The sequence below is a fragment of the Pan paniscus genome, chromosome 6, assembly GCF_029289425.2.
Source record: "Pan paniscus chromosome 6, NHGRI_mPanPan1-v2.0_pri, whole genome shotgun sequence".
Lineage (NCBI taxonomy): Eukaryota > Metazoa > Chordata > Mammalia > Primates > Hominidae > Pan > Pan paniscus.
Window position 1 is genome coordinate 154,446,688 of NC_073255.2, and position 26,511 is coordinate 154,473,198.

Sequence of the window (26,511 nt, forward strand, 5' to 3'; positions counted from 1 at the left end):
TAAATCTCTACAAGACATGTAAAGGATGAGGCTTAATGACAGAGTACTTTGGGGAAGACACAATATTGCAAAATTAAGATGCTTAGAGAAAAATCATATTAAAATAGTGAAAACTGTGAGAAGGTATTTTGATTTGTTGTTTTGGATTCCTCTTTTTGCAAATTCTTTTGAAATATTTTCAGTGGAAGCTACATAGATCCAATTGCATTCACCAAGCTAGATTGTAATTAAGCTCCAGAGTAAGTAATAGATTTGATGAGTGATGTCCGACCTTTTACATGGAAGAGTAAGTTTGAGTCTTCCTTTGCCCATTGACACACTTAGTACCATGTTTACCAAAGTTCTTAGTTATTGAAATGGGCACCAGCATATTTTGAAACGTTGGTGTTAACTTGGGATATGCCTTTTGTCATGTTGCAAATAGATGTTGTTTCTGTTTTGTGAAGATCACCATCTCTGTCACTTCTGATAGAAAAAGTGACACTGACTTCTCAAGTGATTTGACACAGGTTAAAATATGTAAACCATTTCTGTAGAGAGCAAGCTGTAATAATATACTAAAGGGCTAGGTTTATAGTATAATATAAATAACTCATTTATGCTGTTAATAATTTATAGCAACATGGCATTTGACTGACTTTTTATGTGCTCTAGTCATGTAAGTAATAGATGTGGAAACATAGACCAGAGTTTCAAGAACATGTTTTGGGCAGAGTCTGTTTTCTTGCTATTATCTCTTAAGTTTATGTTCATGGCCTAAAGATTATGCTAATGGATCTGCCTTGGTCTTGGGTGTCAGGTCTGTGTTAGAGAGTATTGAAAAGCATAGTTTTTGCCTACTGGGAAGGATTTATGATTTAAAAGCCCTAAATCTCCCCTTTTATGTACTTCATACTTAGAAAATTTTTCCTGTAAACTGTGTGACTTTTTTACATTGTGCCAGTTTTCTAGATGACTCTCGTCATATTTATTTCTTGCAATCCTTCTATAACTATCAGTTATGAAGTCTCTTTATAGTGTTGCCAGCCAAGTCTCAGGTGTGTGAAATGTATTTTCTATTATGACTTTTGGGGTATGATGGCACATAGTTTGGGTGTTAATGCCTAATCTTGATGTGCTGGCTTCTGAACAACCAAAAGGATGAAAGGAAATAGAACAAATATTTTTGTGAGGGAGAGGAGTCTGGCTTCTTGACTTACTCTAGAAAAAGCCTGTAAGCCTCCTCTTCCCTCTTTGTCACACAAAGTGACAAGGAAAATCAAGAATTGTTTTCTTCTTGGCTTAAATGCATCCCTTATAAAGTAAGGCTGAGATCAGGCTGTGAAGCTGTCTTTTTGTCAAGACTGTCATAATTCCAAAACACTTTGTTCTTCTAATGCTTAGGTTAGTAACTTTAAACATTTTTATAAAGATAGTGAGGTCCAGTTTTAAGGATTGACCCCTTCTCAAGGGGCTCAGAAGAGGTTTTGGAGAATAATAAAATTAAATAATGAAACCAATAATTTAAACCAGATCATGATCCTTAAGAAAAAATCCCATCAAATTTGGGCTAAACTCTAATGTACAGAGGTCTGCACAACTTATGTCAAGTATTCTTCCCCACAAATGAAGAATGGGGTTCATTGTGTCATTGGTTGGGTCTCATTTTGGCTTCATCTTCTATTTCTCAAAGTCTAAGAAAAGTGCTCCTACTGAAGTGGGTGTTGGCTATCATGAGACTTTGCTGCTGGCAGGCCAGCTTGCTGCTCTAGACAGAGATATCCCTTGATCCTCCTTGGACAACTCTTTTCTGTGCACAGGAAGCAGCAGGCTGGGGTTAAGGAGTTTGCCAATCCAGTCATTCTGATAATTGCTGAATATGAATTTCTATCCAGCACAATCTAGGTAGGTACAATGGCACAGTAGTTTTTATGTATCAGGTGAAAATGTTTAATAGGCACTCTAAATGAGAGAAAAGGTTAAGTGAGGTTAAAAGCTCAATGAAAACAAATAGATGAGACTAAAAATAGTTCAATAGGTTGTAACTTCCGTCTCATCCAAATAGCAATGAATATTTTGAGGCTGAGGCGCTGAGGGGTAAAATTGCAGCCTGGACTACTTGCTAATGTAGACCTGCAGCACTGTCATTCTTACTGCACAGACACTGCTTTCTGCATAGGAGGTAGAATAATGAATTCATTTATTATTAACAAAGATTTATTAAGTGACTGCATGGTACTAACCACTAGATGGGGAGGGATGTTTTGAACTGTCCATTGTTTGACTATAACAAGGAACGCTTTGAACGAGGTTACTATAATAGGCAGAATTTGTTTAACATGAAGCCTATGAGACATAAGCCACAGGTCCTCTCACGTGCAGGAACTCCTTTGAAGGCCCTATACTTAATTTTATATGCATAGTTTGGATTTGGATTCTTTTTTTTTTAAGAGTTCCCCAAATTACTTAAGCTTCAGGCTCCACAAAACCTGAATCTACCCCTGGTAGCAGCTATGAATCTTTGACTATGAAATTAAGTGTACAAGAAATATGACTTTACTTTTTCTGTGATTGAGTTTATTTTCTATTTGAGCACGCATTCCACTGAGTGAAAGAAATAATATCATTGAATTCAGAGATTTTGCTGGGTTCTAAGTGGAGTTTACAGAATGCCATCATATTAGGGATTAAGGAGTGTGTTGCCCTACATCATCTTTTGTCCGTGCTCACTGTCTCTGAGGCACTGATGTTCCTATGTGACCTAGAGGGGCATGGTCCAGGTAGATGGAGTCTGTCCTTGTTCTAACTGTGAGCTCTCACTTGCTGACCCTTCTTCAGCTTCTTCCATGCCCCTGAGGGGTAAAAAGATTCAAATCTGAAGCTATATCAAGCCATCTGTGCATAGACATTCCAAGCAACCATGTTCACTCTACTGCTCCCATGTCATGCAAGGCACAGGAAGCTTCACTATGGCATGAGTATTTCCTGGGCTTTGCCTTGGAATTCAGGCACAGGCCTCCTTTGTTCTAAAATTCCCCAAATCTACTTGAGGATAGAACCAGGATTTGGTTGCAAGGCAGAACTTTTCTTAGAGGACCTGGTATCTAAAACCTCTTGTTATCCCCATTTATGGACCCCATTTATGGGGTGAGGAGAGTGACTGCTTCTAATCCATCATAATTTTTGTCTATGGCTACTGTTTTTGCATAGACACTATGTTTTGAGTCCTTAGGCTTTGGCTTTTGGCGCTTAATGGCCAATATTCACATGGCTCAAAATTTTCAAATGATCCATATCTGACTTGAGTTTCAAAAGCCAGTTTTTGAAACTTAAATGATCAGAATTGATTTGTTCTGCTCTGGTTCTGATGTGGCCTCTCCTTCCAGAGGTACTGGAGGTAGAATATCCAAGGTGGAAAGCCCACGACTACAAGGAATTGGTTAGTAATTCATAATGTTAGCTGTCCACATCTATTCAGTAATGGCATTTCAGTGGCTGCACAACTGACCATGGTGAAAGTGTCTGCACAAGCCACTTTTTCTTCCTGTCAGAAAATGTTCTCACCCACTGAATTGAATGACTGTCTGCTCATATGCTGTGAATGAGTGCCCAGTCTTAAGATTAAATCACATGTTCTTGCCTACGCATATTTGGGCATGCTGTGGGGAGTTATAATAGGCTGTCTTAGAGTCACATTAAGCAGCTATACTGTAAGAAAGACAATGAGTTGGAAAGTTACATTTTCTAAATTTGATTGGTACATTCCATTTGTCACATTTGACATTAGAAGTTCTGGATTCACCCTCTATGGTGAGCTTCACTAATGGAGAATGTAATTTGCAATGCTCAAACACAAGTCCTAAACAGAAAACATTGTATGTTACATTCCAGTGCTACCAAAATAGTGGTTTTGAAAGTCCTTATTTTCTAATACTACTATGTGTAATTTTGAGTCATTTAGATAGCAACAGTTAAATGTTTTATAGATTGTTTGGAAGTATTAAAATGTGAAGGATTTTTGTTATATAGTGTCTTTCCTATCTTGCTTAATAAAATATAAGTTTAGAATTGTGTATAGAATTAACATGCAAAAATATCAAGTCTCAACTTTATACAGTTAATCTACATTTGTGTATACCCTTCAATTATTTCAAGAGAGGGATACTATTCTTATGCAGGATAAATACAATAAGATATTTTAAATGCATTTTAACTACATCTCTGGCAGCTTCATCTCAATAGTAGTTGTAATTTTATCTCCCAGACCTTATTATAGACTAGCAGCTCTCTATGAAAATTATTGACAGTGTGAGTGTATTTTAATTCAAAGTTAATCAAGAGTGACTGAGTCAAGAGTTAGCTACCCCTGAAAGTAACTCATAATTCAGAATTTAAAATATTACATGTGGAACAATCATGACTATATGCCTTTTACTTTCTCTATCATTATTTAGGTTGTGGGCTTTGGGTCCTTTTCACATCCGTTAGCAGTGGGCTTGACTTCAAAGGATTATTTTCTTGAATCTTGAATAATTGCTGAAGACAATTTGAAGATATTTTCAAGATGAAGGAAACTGAAGCACAGAATCACTAGAGTGAAAAAAGAACTTCACAAACAGTGCAGGCTTGATCAATGGCATGGGAAAACAGGCAATACAGTTAGAATTGCTAAGATGGAATTTTAAAGTTCAATTAAGGATCTATCTCTAAACTCCTCTGCTTTATCCACCAATCATTCCATATTAAAGATAAAGAATTGTTCCCATTTCACCTTTTGATAATGAAAAATAGAAATAACAGAAGCAAATACACTTTTGCCCACATTTTTTTCCAAAAAGAATAATTTTTGAAGTCTAAACGTTTGGTGTAAATAAGACGATGTGTTAATATTGTAAAGGAAAGCTAGTTAAGTTTTTGACTGAATAAAGCCAGCATCAATAATTACTAGTAAGACTAAAAATAAGAGCAGTAAAATTGTGTCTAATCAGCTACTAATATCTGGGAAGGATTGAGCCACAGGATCAAAGATGATATCTTTTAAAAATAGAAGTTGAGTGAATTCAGTCTTCAAATTCTTTCTTTTTATTCATTTATATTTATTTACTCATTAGTATATTCATTCCTTTATTCATTTATTGTTCAAATATATATTGGGTACTTATTATATGCCAAGTTGTTTTTAAAATCACATTCCAAATTCCCGTAAGTCATAATTATTCAGAGATGTATGTGTTTTTTTTAAAAAAATTGAACACCTTTAAAAATTATCGAGTCCTTTTATTTCTGTATGCATTAAAGATAAACTTTACTAAATGTTACATGAATATATTTATAAAGCAGATAAATATTTAATTTCAAATATAACCCTTATATGCAATTATATTTTCCTTAGCACTAAAAATGAATATTTAAGTAATTTATATTAAAAGTGTAATTATTTAACTGCAGATATATGCTAATGACTTAAGTTGTTTAAAAATTATAGCAAAGTTGTTTAAAATTGTCTAATCATGAAGAGTTCACTTAACCACCTGGTTGACACATAAAATTATAGTTAGTTACTAAGGTAGTTCGAGAGAAAGAGAAGAATCTTCAGTAGTGGTTTTGAGGTGTGGTACATTTTATTATAATATACCGGTTATACAGCATTGTGCAGTGCTGCTCATAGTAGAAATAAATTTTCTCCTTGATGTCATCTATTCCCTTGAGAATAGTTTGGCTATTTATGTGTGGCTTACATAACTGAGAATTAGGTGATCACAAAAATAAACAGGCCTATACAGAGCCCATTTATATAAGTCCTGGTTATTTCTCTTCAGTTAAACTTTTAATTATATCCAATTATTTCCTGTTAGTTCATTGAAAAGCCCGACAAATAACCAAGTGACAAGTAGCAAGTGTTGCATTTTACAAGTTATTTTTTAGGAAGCATCAAACTAATTGTGAAATTGTCTGCCATTCTTAAAAACAAAAATGTTGTTATTTTTATTTCAGATGCGATCTGTGAGCCGAGTCTTTAAGTTCATTGACATGCCAACAGAAGGTAAACCTACCAAGTCAACCAAACCATACAAGAATGGCCAACTCTCGAAAGTTATGATTATTGAGAATTCACACGTGAAGAAAGATGACATCTGGCCCTCAGGGGGCCAAATGACTGTCAAAGATCTCACAGCAAAATACACAGAAGGTGGAAATGCCATATTAGAGAACATTTCCTTCTCAATAAGTCCTGGCCAGAGGGTGAGATTTGAACACTGCTTGCTTTGTTAGACTGTGTTCAGTAAGTGAATCCCAGTAGCCTGAAGCAATGTGTTAGCAGAATCTATTTGTAACATTATTATTGTACAGTAGAATCAACATTAAACACACATGTTTTATTATATGGAGTCATTATTTTTAATATGAAATTTAATTTGCAGAGTCCTGAACCTATATAATGGGTTTATTTTAAATGTGATTGTACTTGCAGAATATCTAATTAATTGCTAGGTTAATAACTAAAGAAGCCATTAAATAAATCAAAATTGTAACATGTTTTAGATTTCCCATCTTGAAAATATCTTCCAAAAATATCTTATTGCTGACTCCATCTATTGTCTTAAATTTTATCTAAGTTCCATTCTGCCAAACAAGTGATACTTTTTTTCTAGCTTTTTTCAGTTTGTTTGTTTTGTTTTTCTTTGAAGTTTTAATTCAGATATAGATTATTTTTTCCTAGTTATTTACTATATTTATTAAGCATGAGTAATTGACATTATTTTGAAATCCTTCTTATGGATCCCAGCACTGGGCTGAACACATAGAAGGAACTTAATATATACTGATTTCTGGAATTGATTCTTGGAGACAGGGATGGTCATTATCCATATACTTCAGGCTCCATAAACATATTTCTTAATTGCCTTCAAATCCCTATTCTGGACTGCTCTATAAATCTAGACAAGAGTATTATATATTTTGATTGATATTTTTTAGATAAAATAAAAGGGAGCTGAAAACTGAATTGCAAACTGAATTTTAAAACTTTATCTCTCTGTGGTTAATTGCAAACACAGATACAAAAATATATAGAGAGATACAGTTAGTAAAGATGTTAGGTCACCGTTACTAACACTGACATAGAAACAGTTTTGCTCATGAGTTTCAGAATATATGAGTTTGATTTTGCCCATGGATTTTAGAATATTTGATAAACATTTAATGCATTGTACAAATTCTGTGAAAACATATATATAGGATGTGCAAAAAGTCCCTGTGTATCATGTGAAATGGCTTAAAACAGAACACCATAGGTATTCATATCAGTGAATACCATAGGTAGCTGAAAGTGTTTTTTCCTGGGGTCGCCAAGATGAATGCCAAAAGTGATATCATTATTATAAACAATAGCCAGAATAGGTTGGTATAAACCTGGTAGAAAGCCTTGATAAATTGACTTTCTCTCCTCCTGACATCCTGCCACCCCTTTGCTTTGCTGATGCTCATTTGTCCACTAAATTAAATTCAAGCAAGCCCTAGTAAAGTAATAGAATTTGTGGAGTCCTCATTAGTATAGGAAGTTTCCCTGATGTGAGATTAGTAATTAGAGATGTAGCAAAATGAGAAAGAAGTAATATGCTTAGGTATTTCATTTTCTCTGAACCTGTATATACAAAATAGGCCATGCGTGTTCAGTAACTATTCACTGCAAGGCACTCTCTAGGTACTTTGGGGGAATTGGAAATTACTCACATAAGGCTATGGATTGTGCCATTTGTCAAAAGACAAAATGACAACAAATTTAGTTTAAAGACCTCAATCAGCTTTATTTTCTATTCTAGATTTGGACAGTCCTTCATTTCACAAATTGGAATAAGTGTTCCAATAAGTTGAGCAAAGGAGCTTGGCTTTATAGACCCAAAAAAAGGGCCAAAGGAAGCAGAAACAAAGAACAATAAGAGAATTGGTCATTTCAAAGTTACTTTTCTTGAAAGGTGGGGACAAGGAGACAGAATAATAGAAAAGTCACTGATTGGTTAACATTGGATTAAGAATTAAAACAGAGGAAACTTTAAGATTGAAGTTTGAAACTGACTTGTTTGGGAAATCAGGCTGTCTTCTTTCTTGATTTCTTGGAAGGCCGGATAACAACTGAGTTTTGCTTTGGTGAACATGGGTGATTCCATTTTTACTTTTAGTCTGGTCTGTTGAGGCCTCATGAGAGAGCTTAATCTAAAACAATGACTTCCTATAATTTTTGTTTGACACATCCAAAGACGGACTCTAATATTTATTGAGAGCTTATCATATCCTAAGTACTGTTTAAACACTTTTTTATTTGCTATTACATTTGATCTTATTATAACTCTAAAGGCAGAAATGATTGCTTTTATTTTCCACAATGGAGGAAACTGAGGTTCAATTAAGTGAGTAAGGAAGCAGGGATCTTAAACCCAGATACCATTGCTCCTCTTTAAAGGTGGAAGAACAGAAAACATGGGGCAGGGGAAGAGAGAAAGTTTCTGTCCCAGGAGATGATAATCTAAAAGGGAAAACGTAAGATCCACTGAAACCTGAGGCAGATTTATTGTGGCAATAACAAAGCTTAAGTTTCACAGACCTTCATTTGCCTGAGCCAACTTTGAAGGCCCTGTATCTAATTTTGTATTTATAATTCTATAATCTTTATTCTTGAAAAGAGCCCTCCCTCCAAATTTACAAGCTTTGGGCCCCCAAAATCCTTGAAATGCCCTTGAATAAGAGATATCCAGGTAAATGCTATGGGAATTCAGAGGAGGAAGCAGTTAGTATCAGTTGGCGGAGAGTTAGGCTATTAAGAGAAGGTTTTATACAGGAAGTGGCATTTAGAATGAAGCTTTGAGAACTGAGCTGTGTATTTGAACAAGTAAAGGTGGTGTTGCAGAATTTTGCTCCTTAGTTCAATTAAAAACCCGGGTTCTTGTCACATGATCCGGAAAATTTAGGCACACAGATACATTGAAGCATGAGTAGAGCAGGATTTTATTGGGCAAAAAGGAAAAAAAGAAAACTCAGCAAATCGAGATGGAGTCTTGCTCACAGATTGAATCCCAGGCCACCACAAAGGAACTGAAGAGATCGGGCTTCTCCCCTGCATAAGGTGCAAATTCCCCATGGCTCCACCCACTTCCCCTTAGTGTGCATGTGGGGCTCCAGTCCATGGTGGGCATGCCCAGACAAGCCTTGGGCAGGTTCCCTCATCTGTGCAAAAGCATCTGATGTAAACACTTGAGGGGTGGTTCGGAGATTCTCTGGGACCCTTTTATTTTTTTATCTGCCTAGGCATTTGGCTGTCTCAGTGGGTGGGAAAGGGTGCTCCAGGCAAAGGGCATAACATGAGGCAAGGGGCATGCACAGAAAACAGTGACTGGTTCAGTCAGGTTGGGGGATGCCAAAGGAAGTAATGGGAGACAAGATTGGAGCAAGATAGATAAGAGATTGTGGATTTTTTTTCTTTTTTATCTATATAAATACAGAGACAGGGTCTCACTATGTTGCCCAGGCTGGTCTCAAACTCCTGGCCTCAAGTGATCCTCCCACCTCATCCTCCCAAAGTGCTAGGATTACAGGCATGAGGCACTGTGCCCAACCTCCAATTTTGGATTTGGAGAGCTAAAGCAATATAGTCGAAAACTCAGATAATCCAGGTAGATTTTGCTATTAGGTGCTATTTGGTTCCTGGTACAGAGCTAAAACCCTTGGAATTTCCTAAGTGATAAGAGCTAAAGGAGCATCTTTTGTTATATGTTTCCCCGCCTAGTTCCTGAAATAGCTCTAGAGAAATACAGGTGAATAACATCCTTTGTTATTCATATCAAGCCCCTATCAACCATACCCCAGTTTCTATTTATGAGGTGGCTTTTGGGAAGTCCCTAAAGACAGGAGTGGGGAAAGGCTGGTTGTCAGGGGGATGGGTTGAAACTTTCATCTTCCCCCCTTGACCTCCAGGGTGGGATGAGTGGCTGAAAATTGTGTACAATCAACAATGGCCAGTGATTTAATCAACCATGCCTATGTAATGAAGCCACCCGATAAGCCTTAACTGGAACTTTTTTGGAGAGCCTCCAGGCTGGTGAAGACATTGAGGTGCTCAGAAGGTGGTATTCCAGAGAGAGCACAGAATCTCTGTTCCCCTTCCCACATTCATTTTGCTATGCATCTCTCCCATCTGGCTGTTCTTGAGAGGTATCTGTTTATAATAAACTGGTAACCTAGTAAGTAAACTGTTACCCTGAGTTCTGTGAGCCATTCTAGCAAATTATCAAACCTAAAGAGTTCATGGATACGTGCAATTTACAGATGCACAGTCAGAAGCACAGATGACAATCTGGGCTTGCCATTGGCATTTGAAGTGTGTTGGGAGGCAGTCTTACAGGAATGAGCCCTTATCCTGTGGGGTCTATGCTAATAACAGACAGTTGTCAGCATTGCTTGGTGTCGAAAACCCACATTGTTGGTGTCAGAAGTATTGTCAGTAGGATAGGGAAAACAGTTTGTTTTCTTTTTTTAGTGGTCTTTGGTCATCTTTAAGAGCAGGGCTTCTCAAAGTGTGGTCCTTGAACCAGCATCACCTGTACCACGTAAGAACTTATGAGAAATGTTCATTCTTGGGCCCCAACAAAGAATTAAAAATTCTGAGGGTGTGAACGGGGTCTGAGTTTCAGCACAACTTCCCGACCATGCTGATGCATTCTTGCCCAAGCATGAAAGCCCTCCCTTGTTTAAGAAGGCCATTAGGGCTGGGTGTGGTGGCTCATGCTTGTAATCGAGCACTTTGAGAGGACATAGTGGGAGGATCACTTGAGCCCTGGAGTTCTAGACAAGCCTGGGCAACATGGCAAAATGCTGTCTCCACAAAAATCACAAAAATTAGGTGGGCGTGTGTTGTGTGCCTATAGGCCCAGCTACTTAGGAGACTGAGGCAGGAGGATCGCTTGAGCCCAGGAGATTAAGGCTGCAGCGAGCTGTGATGGCACCACTACAGCCTGGATGACAGAGTGAGACACTGTCTCAAAAAAAAAAAAAAAAAAAAAAAAAAAAAAGAAAAAGAAAAAAAAGAAAAAGAAAAAAGAAAGGAAAATGAAAAAGAACACCATTAGGTATAAAGGAGCGATGGTAAAAGACCAGTTGCAAAAGGTTAGGGAATGGGTGGTTACTGAAATAAGAAGCTATGTAGAACACTAGTGTTGGTGGCAGGGAGTAGAAAGCAAGAGCACTGCTCTGTGGGGGATGGTCATAGCAAATGCAATATGGAGGCATTTTCCTCTGCACTGAGGAGAAAACTATCTTTTCCAAGATAGGAGGAAAGGAGATAAGTGGAGTTAAAGAGAACCTTTGAGCACAGAGTTGGGAAACTGAAGGTATTTGTGTTGTCCTCCCTCAATCTTTTAATTCAACTATAAGCTAAACCCATGAAACTTGAGTAGTTTCAGTTATCTGACTTTTTTCTTCTCTTTTGATACGGTGTTGGCTATTCTGGGTCTTTTGCCTCTCTTTATGTACTTAAGAATCAGTTTGCCAATGTATGCAAAATAACTAGCTGGGATTTTGATTGTGATTGGCTTGAATCTATAGATGGAGTTGGGAAGGACTGACATCTTGACAATGTTGAAGCTTCCTATTCATGAGTTAGGGAGTATTTCCTCTGCTTCTACATTTGAGAAGAGATTGCAGAGAATTAGTAAAATTTCTACTTTAAATATTTTGTGGAATTCACCAGTGAACCCATCTGGACCTGGTGCTTTCTGTTTTGGAAGGTCATTAATTATTTTAAAATAGATATAGGCCTATTCAGATTACCTATTTTTTCTCATGCGAGTTTTAGCAGATTGTCTTTCAAGGAATTGGTCTATTTCATTTAGGTTATCAAATATGTCAACGTAGAGTTATTCATAGTATTCTTTTATTATCCTTTTAATGTTCAAGGGATCTGTAGTGATGTCCCCTTTTTTGTTTTATTGATATTAGCAATTTGTGTCACATCTTTTATTTTGCTTTGTTAGCCAGGCTAGAGATATCTCTATTTTTGATGTTTTTGATGAACCAACTTTTTGTTTTATTGATTTTCTCTGTTGATTTCATGATTTCAATTTCATGATTTTTAAATTATGCTTACATTTGATTTAATTTGATCTTCTTTTGCTAGTTATCCAAGGTGGAAGCTTATATTGTTAAGATCCTTTTGCATTCTTATGCATTCAATGATGTAAATTTCCCTCTAAGCACTGCTTTTTCTGCATCTCACAAATATTCATGAGTTGTATTTTCATGTTCATTTAGTCTGAAATATTTTTAAATTTCTCTTGATATTTCTCTTTTGACCCATGTGTTACTTAGAAGTGTGTTGTTTAATCACCATTTTAAAAAATTTTCTAGCTATCTTTCTGTTATTGATTTCTAGTTTAATTCCATTGTGGTCTGAGAGCATATATTGTATAATTTTAATTTTTATAAAATTTGTTAAGGTGTGATTTATGGCCCAGAATGTGGTCTATCTTGGTGAATGTTCCATGTAAGCTTTGGAAGACTGTGTATTCTGCTATATTTGAATGAGGTAGTCTATAGACATCAATTATGTCCAGTTGATTGATGGTGCTGTTGAATTCAACTATGGCCTTACTGACTTTCCACCTGCTAGATCTGTCCATTCTTTGCAGAGGAACACTGAAGTCTCCAACTCTAGTAGTGAATATTCTATTTCTTGTTACAGTTTTATCAACTTCTGCTTCATGTCTTTTGATACTTTGTTGCTAGAAACATACACATGAAGAATTGGTATGTCTTTTGGAGCATGACCCATTTATCCTCATATAATGCCCCTCATTATTTCCTCGCCCTGATGTCTGTTCTCTCTGAAAGAAATATAGCCTCTCCAGGTCTCTTTTGGTTGGTGTTAAAATGACTTAACTTTCTTTATCCCCCTTACTTTTAGTTTATATGTGGTTTTAAATTTAAAGTGGGTTTCTTGTAGACAGCAAATAGTTCAGAGTTGTTTTTCGATCCACTTTGACAGTCTTTGTCTTTTAATTGGTATATTTGGACTATTGATATTTTAAGTGATTATTGATATAGTTAGATGAACATCTACTATATTTATTACTGTTTTCTGTCTGTTACACTACTTGTTCTTTGTTTATATTTTTATTGTCTACTCTTTTTCTTTCCATTGTGGTTTTAATCGAGCATTTTATATGTTTCCATTTTCTTTTCTTAGCATAGTAATTCTTCTTTAAAAAAACATTTTTTAGTGGTTGCCCCTAGAGTTTGCAATATACATTTACAACTAATCTAAGTCCATTTTCAAATAATACTAAATAATTTCATGTGTAGTGCAAGTACCTTTTAATAATAAAACACTCCCAGTTCCACCTTCCAGTCTCTTGTATTATAGCTATAATTTAGTTCACTTACATATATGGGTATACCTAAGTATATACATTATCATATTTATGATTGAATATATTGATGAAATTATTTTGAAAAAACTGTTATCTGTTAAATCAATTAAGAGTAAGAAAAATAGAAGTTCTAATTTTATTATAAAATCAAATACCTTCATTTATTCATTCTCTAATACACTTTCTTTCTTTATGTAGATCCAAGTTTCTGACCTGTATAATTTTCCTTTTCTCTCTTCAGCTTCTTTGAACATTTCTTACCAGCCAGACCTACTGACAACAATTTTCCCCAATTTTTGTTTGTCTGATAGAGACTTTATTTCTTCTTGACTTTTGAAGAATAATTCCACAGGGCACAGAACTCTAGATTGGTGATTTCTTCCCCTCAAACCCTTAAATATTTCATTCCACTGCCTTCTTGCTTGCATTGTTTCTGAGAAGTTAGATATAATTCTTATCTTTGCCTTTCTATAGGTAAGATGTTTTTTCCTCTGGCTTCTATCAATATTTTTTCTTTATGAACATGATATGCCTTTCTTTTTGAACATGATATGCCTTTCTTTTTGAACATGATATGCCTTTGTGTCGGATTTTTTTTTGGCATTATTCTGCTTGGTTTTCTCTGAGTTTCTTGGATATGTGGTATGGTATCTGACACTAATTTGGAAAAATTCTCAGTCATTATTGCTTCAAATATTTCTTCTGTTCTTTTTCTTCCTTTATTCTCCTTCTGGTATTCCCATTACATGTATGTTACAGTTTTTGTAGTCATCCTGCTGTTTTGGATATTCTGTTTTTTTCAGTTTTTTTTTCCTTTGCATTTCAGTGTTGGAAGTTTCTATTGACATATTCTCAAGCTCAGAGATTCTTTCTTCAGCTGTGTTCAGTCTACCAATGAGTCCATCAAAGGCATTTTACATTTTTATTACAGAATTTTTGACCTATAGAATTTCTTTTGATTCCGTCTTTGAATCTCCATTTCTCTTCTGCTTTTCATCTGTTCTTGCATGTTGCCTACTTTTTCCATGAAAACCTTTAGCTTTTTTTTTTTTTTCTTTTTGAGGTGGAGTCTCACTGTTGCCCAGGCTGGAGTGCAGTGGTGTGATCTTGGCTCACTGCAACCTCTGCCTCCTGGGTTCAAGTGATTCTCCTGCCTCAGCCTCCCAAGTAGCTGGGATTACAGGTGCCTGCCACCATGCCTGAGTAATTTTTGTATTTTTAGTAGAGATGGGGTTTTATCATGTTGGCCAGGCGGGTCTTGAACTCCTAACCTCAAGTGATCTGCCCACCTTAGCCTCCCAAATTGCTGGGATTATAGGTGTGAGCCACCATGCCCTGCCTTTAGCATGTTAATCATAGTTGTTTTAAATTCCTGATCTGTTAATTCCAACATCCCTGTCATATCTGACTGTGGTTCTGATGCTTTCTCTGTGTTTTCAAATGGTGTTTTGTTTTTTTTTTTTTGCCTTTTAGTAAGCCTTGTAATTTTTTATTGAAAGGTGGACATGATGTGCTGGGTAAAAGGAACTGTAGTAAATAGGCCTTTAGTAATGTACCGGTAGGTGTAGCAGAGGGTGAGGGAAGTATTCTGTAGTCCTATGATTAGGTTTTAGTCTTTTAGTGAGCCTGTGTGCCTGCAGCTTGGAAGCACTTGTGAAGTCTTTTTTCACCCCTTTTGGTAGGACATAGTGACTAGTGTGAGCGGGAGTTGAGTATTTCCCTTCCCCTAGGTCAGGCTCTGAAAAAACCCTGATAGCTTAGGCATGGTAAAATAGTCTCTTTTGAGGGCAGGCCTTGTTATAAGAATAGAATGCTCTGGGGCCAGGTGCGGTGGCTCACGCCTGTAATCCCAGCACTTTGGGAGGCTGAGGCAGGTGGATCACCTGAGGTCAGGAGTTCGAGACCAGCCTGGCCAACATGGTGAAACCCCGTCTCTACTAAAAATACAAAAATCAGCCAGGTGTGGTGGCACACACCTATAATCCCAGCTACTCAGGAGGCTGAGGCAGGAGAACTGCTTGAACCCAGTAAGTGGAGATTACAGTGACCCAAGATTGTGCCACTGCAGTCTAGTCTGGGTGACAGAGCAAGACTCCGTCTCAAAAAAAAAATGAATGCTCTGGCATATTTGAAAATGGTTACTTTTCCCTTTTTTTCTCTGATCTTCACTGTGAGAACCTGGTAAGCATCCTATAGGCAAAATTCATAAAAGTATAGAAGTCGGCCAGTGACTTGGACCCACTTGGAATTTTCTTGCTCTCACATCATGCACACTGAATCTCCAGCAATTTTTCACTTACAGTTTAGGTTTTCCTACCCTACTACTGGTTCTCTCAGAGGTTTCTGCTTATTGGTTTCTGTTTTGTAAGTTGTGATTCTCTGTACCTACTTGCCTGTCTCCCATTCTGGGGGGCAGTGGTTTGCCCTGTGACCTCACTTCTCTGACAGATCTAAGAAAAGTTGTTGATTTTTCAGTGTGCTCTGCTTTTTACTTGTTACGATGAAGCCAACCACTTACAGAATTTCTACAAACCAGATCAGAATCTGGAAGTCCTGTTTTTTTTATTTTTTTTATCCCTTTGTTTAGCATGTTACCTATCTTAATACATTTTAAATAAGTGAATGCATAGCTTATATCTACTTCTAGGTTATATGCTTCCTTAGAATAGGAATTGATTCTTAAAATGTCGTTCTGCTCACGCCTGTAATTCCAGCACTTTGGGAGGCCAAGACAGGCGGATCACTTGGGGTCAGGAGTTCAAGACCAGCCTGGTCAACATGGTAAAACCCTGTGCCTGCAAAAAATACAAAAATTAGCTGGGCATGGTGGTGGCCATCTGTAATCCCAGCTACTAGGGAAGCTAAGGCATGAGAATCACTTGAACCTGGGAGGTGGAGGTTGCAGTGAGCTGAGATCGTGCCACTGCACTCCAGCCTGGGTGACAAGAGCAAAACTCCATCTCAAAAATAAATAAATAAATAAATAAACAAACAAATAAATAATAAAAATAAAAAAATAAAATAAAACAAAAATTTTATTCTGAGCAGTCTCTGAAGAATATAAATTCTACTGCCTTGCCTTTAGAACTTATAACAGCATCTCGCAAACTATCACAAGATGCTCCAAACATACTTCTTATGTGCTGAATTAAGAAGTCAACTCAAATTTAGTATACTAGTAATATTTTTGGATATCCCAAAACACTGCCAGCTCAGCTTTAGGCTGCCCTTCTTGGGGGGGAAAAAAGCAGTTGAAATTTAGGACTTAAGTGGGCATCTCGTTTAATTTTTAATGGATTTCTATGTTGTTGGTTATGGTGAAGAGGTGAAAAGAATAAATATTCTGTGCAGAAAAATTATTCAGTCTTCATGTGAAAACACTTTGTCCATAGCAATTACTTTATGAAAAAGATGTGGTATTACTTTCTTTGCTCTCAACTGAGACCTTTAATTTAAAGAACCTATACTTTACAAGTTTTTATTTTCAATGCATGAAAAATGTAGCAGCTATTTCACAACCTTTACTTTTAAAATCCATTTTTCTTTTTAATCTCAAATAGTTTTTTCTTAAAACCTTTTGACTTTTTATCTAAATTGTAATAGCCAGAGCACCTTCCCACAACTAGAATATCTCATCCTTTTTGTCTTTTCTTTTTCCTCTCAAAATGCCTACTGGGAACTTAATTTGGAGTCAGATTCTTCATGATAAATCTGGACTTAATCAAAATTCCTCAGATGGTATATTGTATATATCACAGTACTGGATAGTCCTCTGATTAAATAGATATTTGATAGTACTTTAAGGTCTATACTTTTGGATGAACTTAACTGCTTTCTCCATTTGTAGTCTCTTGAAAATACAGAAATTTCAGAAATAATTTATAAGAATATCAAGGATTCAAATCATATCAGCACAAACACCTAAATACTTGTTTGCTTTGTTAAACACATATCCCATTTTCTATCTTGATAAACATTGGTGTAAAGTAGTTGAATCATTCAGTGGGTATAAGCAGCATATTCTCAATACTATGTTTCATTAATAATTAATAGAGATATATGAACACGTAAAAGATTCAATTATAATCACCTTGTGGATCTAAATTTCAGTTGACTTGTCATCTTGATTTCTGGAGACCACAAGGTAATGAAAAATAATTACAAGAGTCTTCCATCTGTTGCAGTATTAAAATGGCGAGTAAGACACCCTGAAAGGAATGTTCTATTCATGGTACAATGCAATTACAGCTAGCACCAAATTCAACACTGTTTAACTTTCAACATATTATTTTGATTTATCTTGATCCAACATTCTCAGGGAGGAGGTGCATTGAAGTTATTAGAAAACACTGACTTAGATTTAGGGTATGTCTTAAAAGCTTATTTGCGGGAAGTACTCTAGCCTTATTCAACAGATCACTGAGAAGCCTGGAAAAACAAATCCCGGAAACTAATTATTATGTGCCAATTATATAAACAAGAAGACTTTGTTGGGTACAAACCAGTGATTCCTTGCCTTTGAAAAATGTGTCAGATATCATGCATTACCAGCAGTTCAATGATATAAGGAAACCAGAGTAATAGCTAAAACCTTTAAAGCTAAACCAAAGATTTACAAATTGCCTCTTCATCCAGTCTTTCCCAACCTAAAAACTGAGTTCTCTAAAAATTTTAGTATTTGTTTCTGAAGAAAAGGGAACATGGACATTTATCTAATCCTCATTAGAAATCTGACTAATGATAACAAGGATTTAGACCTCAAGCACTTCTTACCAAAATTCTTGATATGACTTTATAGCAAATTACTTTCACCTATTGAACTTTCCTTTCTTTTATTCCCCTGTACCTCACCTGCACTGGGCATATTCAAGTTGCTTATACAACACTTTACTATTGTGTTAGAAAAATCATGACACATGATGAATGTGTTTGTGCAACATGAGCTGATTCATAAATGAAAATGTGCATTGAAATTCCACAATATTTTAAAATTAGGAGTTTATCTAGCAATTGAACAAAATTGATTAAATCCATTATTTGTTAGATCAGCTAAATTACATAAGTTCATTCATCTGCTCATAAATCCATCCATTCTTCCATCTGGCTATCCCTTAGTCAATTCAAATAAATATTTATGGGGCACTTTGGGTAAGCCAGGTGCTAAGAATTCAATGCAAAACAAGATAGACTCCCCTGTCCTTGTTGAACTTATATTTTTGGTACAAACAAAAGCAATAATCAAGAAAAAATAAAAAAAGTACTGACTGTGATTAATAATATGAAGAAATTCAACAGGGTATTGTACTTAACATTTGATTGATCTGATTTTCTCAGTTGTCTGAGAACAAACATTTGTGAAAATCTCATTGTAGAGTTCTTACGATGGATAGGGGGTCAACTGTGTCATTATTGCTTATCAGCTTATCCCAAAGACCTAGTTTATTACCAGATTGCAAATAGTGTTCAATAAATTATTCTTATTAAGGGTTGTTATGTACTCTAAAACATTTATTGTGGTCCCTTCACTGGTTCTGATTTACAAACTTACTTGTCTATGATGACATAGTATAGAAATTGAGAGTGAATATTTAGAAGTTCATTTTTATTATATATTTTTGAAGTATTGATATGTAGTGAATTAGAAATTTAAAAAGAAAACAAAACTGTCCTTCACTACAGATTGAAAAGCATTATACTAAAAGACCATTTGCTCAGTTATGGTATATAAAGGCCAAATGACTTAAAAACAAATTATGTAAGGAGAAGGAAACAACCATTTATTCAGTGCCACTAACTGTCAGCCAGTTTTTTCAGTGGTCAGTTAATGACTGCAGTGGTGTTCTACCTTGCTCAAAGCACCCTCCTCAAGTTCTGGCATCTAAGCTGACATCAGAACACAGAGTTGGGGCTCTCTGTGGGTCACCTCTAGCACTTGATCTCCTCGTGCAGTGCATGGTGCTCTCACGTCTATGCTATGTTCTTATGGTGTTTAGGTAACAAGAATAATTTTCTTTCTTTTCCTTACTATACATTTTGCTTCCTGAAATTCCCTTCTCGCCAATCCGGGTGAATGTCAGAATGTGATTTGACAACTGTCCAAAGTACTCATTCACTGAGGAGTGGTAAGGCCTTCGCCCAACCTGCCTTCTCTGGGAATATACTGCTGCCTGAACATATCATTGTTTATTGCCAGGCTTGAACTTGACCAAATTAATTTATTAGGGTCAACATCTAAATATTAGAACTATTTCAGATTAATTTTTAAGTCGTATCCACTTTGGGTACTAGATCAAATTGCAGGTCTCTGCTTCTGGCTTGAGCCTATGTTTAGAGATGATGTGCATGAAGACACTCTTTGCTTTTCCTTTATGCAAAATGGGCATTTTCAATCTTTTTGTCATTAGTAAAGGTCAGTGATAAAGGTAGTCTGCATCAGGGGTCCAATTCCTTATGGCCAGTTTCTCTATTCTGTTCCAAGGTTGTTTGTCTCCATATATCAACATTGGTCAGGATTGAAAGTGTGCAACAAGGTTTGAATGAATAAGTGAAAATCTTCCACTGGTGACAGGATAAAATATTCCAATGGTTTTTATTGAAGTACAATACTGAATTATGTTTATGGCATGGTACCTATATGTCACAGAAGTGATCCCATCACTTTTACCTTATAGGTGGGCCTCTTGGGAAGAACTGGATCAGGGAAGAGTACTTTGTTATCAGCTTTTTTGAGACTACTGAACACTGAAGGAGAAATCCAGATCGATGGTGTGTCTTGGGATTCAATAACTTTGCAACAGTGGAGGAAAGCCTTTGGAGTGATACCGCAGGTGAGCAAAAGGACTTAGCCAGAAAAAAGGCAACTAAATTATATTTTTTACTGCTATTTGATACTTGTACTCAAGAAATTCATATTACTCTGCAAAATATATTTGTTATGCATTGCTGTCTTTTTTCTCCAGTGCAGTTTTCTCATAGGCAGAAAAGATGTCTCTAAAAGTTTGGAATTCTCAAATTCTGGTTATTGAAATGTTCATAGCTTTGATAGTGTTTTTCAGAAGACCAAATTTACAGTGGGAGCCTTGGGCTTTTGTTTTTTAACAGCTCTTTTTTGTTCCTGCTTCAGTGGCCTGACCTCCAAGTTAGCAATCGCCAGGTTGAGAAATGCTTTGCGGGACATAACAGATGCTCCTGAAATAACAAACACTTGGAATCATGAGGTAGTGGAATTGAAAATAGAAAGTGTAGTGATTGTTTTTTGTTATTTGGATGGGATGAACAATGTCAGATTAGTCTGTAACTATTTTTTTTTTTAATGTCACTCTGATTTGGTCACAAAGGATCTCTAGTCTCATTGCCTTAGTATCATTCTATGAATTAGAATGTGTTACTGTGTAAGAGCACTTCTTGTATATGAGAAAAATAGCAACAGTTCCAGTTTAAAGTGATATAAATGGAAACCAAGAAATGTCTTTACTGGGACCAAATCTGGACAGCATTTACTGTATTTTTGCTGGTATTTTCTCTAGTCTTTCCGGGTATATTCACATTTAATGATCACTTTTCTCCCTTTGTGCTAATGGACACTGAATGCATTCCACTACCATAGTTCTTGCTAATACTACTCTACTTTTTACACAAAATTAAAATGCCAGGAGCACCTCCAGGTAGACTGACTATAAATCTAGACTGAAAAAAAAAAGCTTGTATTTCTTAACAGATTACCTTGTGGAACATTTGCTCCTTTCAACTAATGAGGCACTAAATATTGTAACTGCTCAACTGGTGCTTTTAATTTATTTGTCTAGACCTTGTCATGTTGCCAGAAGCTTTATCCTGGTTGGAGTTTTGAAAACAGTATTGTTTCTTCAGAAAGAAAAAAGGGATTGTCAGATGATCTAAAAATAAAGAAACACTGGAAATACAAGTATCCCAAGGTGATAGCATTAGGCAAAATAAAAATGTTGAAAAGCGAAAAAGAACTGGTTGATAGAGAAGTGTTGTTATTCAGTAGAACCTAAGTCTTGTGGTCCCATTTTTAATGAAAAATAGTGAATTTTTTGGTTTTTATTGTTCTTGTTCACACAAATTTGCCCATTAGAATAAGCCAAGCCCTAAAAATTAATTTCAGTTTCACTGGGAATCCTTTAGTTTATCTACTATGTAGTAGAGAGGTTTTGTTTTATTGCATGTTTGACGTAGGAACGTATATATGCAAGACATGGAGGAAAACCAAGTGGGCCAGAGTTTTGAAAATTCTTTATCTTTTCTTTCTGCCAAAGTGAGTCTCCCAAGTTTGTCTTTTTTTTTTTTTCATTTCCACTCTTCTATGGTTTCTAGCATTATATAAACCAAACAAAAAAAAATACGTTCAGAGATTCCTTCAGAAATGCTGGATGATCTTGATATCGATGCTTCTCATATATGTGTTTATGATGCTGGTTTCTGGGGCTGGCTCTCAGTATCACAAAGATGTCTGTAAACAGAATATGCTATTTCTTCTTTGTGACAAATTTTGAACATTATGTGAATGTCCAAGAAAGAGCAAAAGAGGGCAAACTTCTCATACATTTTTGATGTCGAAACCAAGAGATGCTTTTATTTTCCTAACTTTTCTTTGAAAGTTCAAATTAAGTAATTTTATCCTGTCCTAAAGTTTAAAAAGAAAAAAAAAAGGAAGAAGGAATTAAAAATCCAAAGAAAATTATGTTTGTTTGCTTTTCCGTTTTTTTCTTCCTTCCAACTCCGAGACTTTGCAAGGGCATAGTTCTGAGGATCTCTGACACTGAGACATTAGAGATCTCTGTATCAATGGATCATTTGTTTTCAGACATATGAAACAGGAACTTTGAACAAGAAATTTCCCCTCTTTTTCTCATAGTGATCCTGAGACATCAGCTGTGGAATCACAACATGTCATTAGTTTTGGCAGGTCCTTGCAGGTGTTTTGTTTTGTTTTATTAATGTTCTTCCCTCCTGTAGCTAGACAGCGATCTTGGAGAATGCGCCAGCTTGGAAGACTATTGTGTAAATTTCAAGGTGGAGCCTCCTTTAATTTGTTCTGTGTTACCTGTGAGCTGTGAGGTCATGAAGAGGAGACAATGAGGCTAATCATGAGAGCCCCATTGGTTGAGGCAATTAGAACAACAAGATCTAAAATGGTTTATTAGCCTTGAATTGTGTTAAGCACATAATTCATAAAAAACAGAAAAAATATTTTTAAATGTATGTCTAAATCTTCAGTTACAAGTTTGAAAGGTGACAAACTATTCTGAGGAAATGATTGGGCCTATTCTTGCAATGAGTCTTTATGATCTGAAAAGAATCTATGTCCACACATAACTCCCACCTCAAAGTTGGGGCGTCTTTTGCTCTGGGAGATATCAAATGCGACCAAAACAAGTGTTTGTAGATTTGAATGATGATTCAGCAGTGTAGCAGTTCTCACTCATTTTATAATAATTAACAACTTAATAATTAATTATTAAACTCCTACATGCTTAACATTATAAGTATGATAACTTCTGTGGTTACATAAAAGGTATACATAGCACTTGTCCTTGATCTGTTACAGTGAGGTCCCAATCCAACCTATGAGCTTCAAATGAAAAGTTCAAAATTACACTCATTGTCATAAGTCAGAGATCAAAGGAAGAAAGGATTTAACCAAAATGATAAATTAAATATAGGTGATTAAATATAGTCATGGGTCAAGGCATGGGCTAGTTAGGGAGTGTGATGTGGGTAATTATGAAAGGCCAGCTCCCAAGCCCTGTTGTTGCTACTCCCCCACATCAGTGATCCTTCCTTTTTTTCTACTCCTACTGCAGTGCCTTCCTCATCTTTTCCCTTGCATCCCTCCATTATATGAGTCATACAAATTAGACTTTTCAAAGCAACATTAACATTGTGTGAATTTGGGGTTTTTGACTAATCCCAACATTCCACCCCCACATTCCAGTCCCACATGGGATTTGGAGCCTTGTTTGTAAACCTGGCACTTCTAATATATCTTATATTAGAGTAATCCTTGTATTTGTTTAATTTCCACTTAGCATTGTAAATACTTGCAGGTATCCTAGTTAAGAAAGTAAGGTTTAAACACAAAATCATCACCAATTAAAGCAGGCTAGATAAAGAATGTAATAGAAATGCTAGATAAAACAGATTTTTTCTTACTAAGTTTTCTGTCCCTTATAGAGTGCATAACACAATAACTTGATAAGAATTCAATGTACGTTGTTTTGTGCTGAATCACTAAATGCTTGATTTCTGTAACAGGAGACTGTGGTTCCATCAGTATCTGGATTTTAGTCTGTGTAATCTTAGGCAAGTTATTTGATTTCTCTGTGCGTCTGTTTTCTTGTCTGTAAAATGAGTATAATGGTAGTAACTAATTCATTGTGTTTTTGTGAGGATTAAATGAGTTAATAACTAGTACTCCTCCCTGGCACATAGTAAGTACAATATGCTGTGCTGTGGTGGTTGTTATTATTTTTTATAGTTCCTTGAGCAAAAGAAATAATGTCCCCATCTTAGTATAATATTGGAGGTATATACCATAGAAGTGAACAAAAGAATATAGTTTCACAAAGAAAGTGATAATTAAGGCGGTTCATAAAGGGTCATAAAGCTTGTAGATTTTAGAAATGTGGGGGCATGAGGATGTGGAGAGGGTATTCCAGGATGCCAGACAGGGAGATTATGGATAAGTACTAAGATGAGAACTAGAAAAAGTTGAGGGGCAAAAGGTCAGAGGAGGCCACAAATTAGGGAGTATTAGGAAAAAGAAGTTAATACTTGACAAGTGCCAACATGGCTTCACGAGGAATGGGTTGGGCCTTTTTGAGTGAGGAAGAGGCTGGTGAAAGGGTGGTGGAGGACACTGCTGCTGCTGATGGCATGGGGTGTAGGTGGCAGGAGAGGCAGGGACATGAGCTAGGAAACTCTCCAGCTATGAAGTGATGAGTCTGGAGTAATATAAGGACAGTAGGGGTGGAGTGCTGAACTTAAGGGAGGAGAGAAAAATAATTGGTATGGAAGTAGGTACAATGCAATTTTATTATTTCTGAGCCTAAAAATGTGAAATTTTTGATTATTTGGTCAGACCAGGAAAGTATTTTCTTTTATGCTATCTCTGAAAATGTATATACTAAAAAGTTGTAGTATAAAAAGGTTGTAAAGCATTAAGTAATTTTAGAGGAAACAATAATTTGGATATTTTACATGCAATCATTTATATGCAAATATATATAAATATTACAAAATTATTCTATATTTGTTACAAACCTTAAATATTTTTGACTGAGGAATATTTTATTCATCTAATTATAGCTACTTTGTTCTAACTAATAGATATTCTTGAAAACAAAGCAACACTTTTTTGGAGACAGAGTCTTGCACTGTCACCTAGGCTTGAGTGTGTTACCTTGAACTCCAGGGCTCCAGTGATCCTCCCACCTCAGTCTCTTGGGTAGGTGGATTACAGGCCCACACTACCATGCCCAGCTGTATTAGTCCATCCTTTCATTGCTATAAAGAAATACCGGAAACTGGGTAATTTATAAAGAAAATAAATGTAACTGGCTCACGGTTCTTCAGGCTGTACGGGAAGCATAGCAGCATCTGCTTCTGAGGAGGCCTCAGGAAGTTTTCAATCATGGCGGAAGGCAAATAAGAAGCAGGCATGTTACATGGCGAATGAGGAGCAAGACAAAGTGAGGGAGGAGGTGCCACACACTTTGAAATGAGCAGATCTCATGAGAACTCAATCACTATCATGAGAACAGCGCCAAGAGGATGGTGCTATACCATTCATGAGAAATCCACCCCCATGATCCAGTTACCTCCCACCAGGCCCTGCCTCCAACACTGGGAATTACAATTCAACATGAGATTTGGGCAGAGACACAGATCCAAACCATACCACCAGCTAATACAAAAAAAAAAAAAATTTTTTTTTAAGACATGGTCTTACTATGTTCTACAGGCTGGTCTTAAACTCCTGGCCTCAAGTGATCCTCCCACCTTGGCCTCCCAAAGCACTGGGAATTCAGACATGAGTAACAGTGCCTGGCCAATACTTATTTTTAAACATTCTCTACCATAAACTTAGGATCTTGATTTGTTCACATTGAACAGATTTTTATTATACAGATTGAATTTATAAGAAAATGTTGCAGACATTGTCAAAAAGGGATGTCCAAACCACTGTGATATTTATAAGCATTTGGGCCACATTTTGATAGAACTATACATGGAGTGTGTATATATATATACACACACACATTATTTATATATATGTATATATGTATATATATGTATTTATATATGTGTATATATGTACACATTATTTACCTACCTACTGTGTGAGTGTGTGCATATATACACGCACACACACACACACACACACATATATATATTTCCCTTCTGAGCCAAAGCCAAACAGCACTGTATGCTTAAAGAAAAACAGTCACACTTCCCACTTATGTAATTTATATTACATCCAGTCACCACACCAGCCAAACTGCTTTATTGTTTTTTGTTTGACATCCAATGCTAAAGCATAATGCCTGCTGCAGTGAAATATACATGAGCAACCCTGAGAACTCAATATAGCCTCACGTGTTGCCACTGAGTTGAGTTGAGGAGTCAAGCTGTAGCAAAAAGGTTTGTCACCGGGTGAGTAATGGTGCTCTTATTTTTCTCTGGGTCTCAAGAAGTGCTCTTTATGACATATATGGCATTAAATAAATATCAGATATTTGCACATCCTAACTTTCCTATTGGTGAAGTTTCTTAAAAGAGAGATAAAGGGCCATTGTGTGATTGATAGTTTCAGGTATATTTTTTGCTGCACAGTCAGTCCGAGTGTACCACGTTGGGCAAACCACGTAACTTCTCAGGGCCTTGACTGTTTCATTTGTAAACCAGAGAAAAGGACTTGCGTGACCTCCAAAGACCTTTCAAATTTGGAGATGAGTTTGTGGAAAGTTCAAACAGTTTAGAAAACAGAACTAAGACACCCACTGGCACCCCTGGAAGCAAGAGAGTGCCAGGTACTATTTGTAATACAGGAATGAAATACCTAATTGTATGAAATTGAATTCTAACTGAA

At 36.2% G+C, this 26,511-nt stretch overlaps 1 protein-coding gene across 1 annotated transcript in view; it reads left to right on the top strand.

The window, feature by feature from the left end:
• The window catches only part of CFTR (CF transmembrane conductance regulator), a 183,372-nt gene that overhangs the window by 137,192 nt on the left and 19,669 nt on the right, over positions 1-26,511 (top strand). The window contains exons 23-24 of the mRNA XM_055114832.2: positions 5,974-6,222; positions 20,069-20,224. Coding sequence (XP_054970807.1) covers positions 5,974-6,222; positions 20,069-20,224 — 405 coding nt within the window. The remainder of the gene's footprint in view (positions 1-5,973; positions 6,223-20,068; positions 20,225-26,511) is intronic.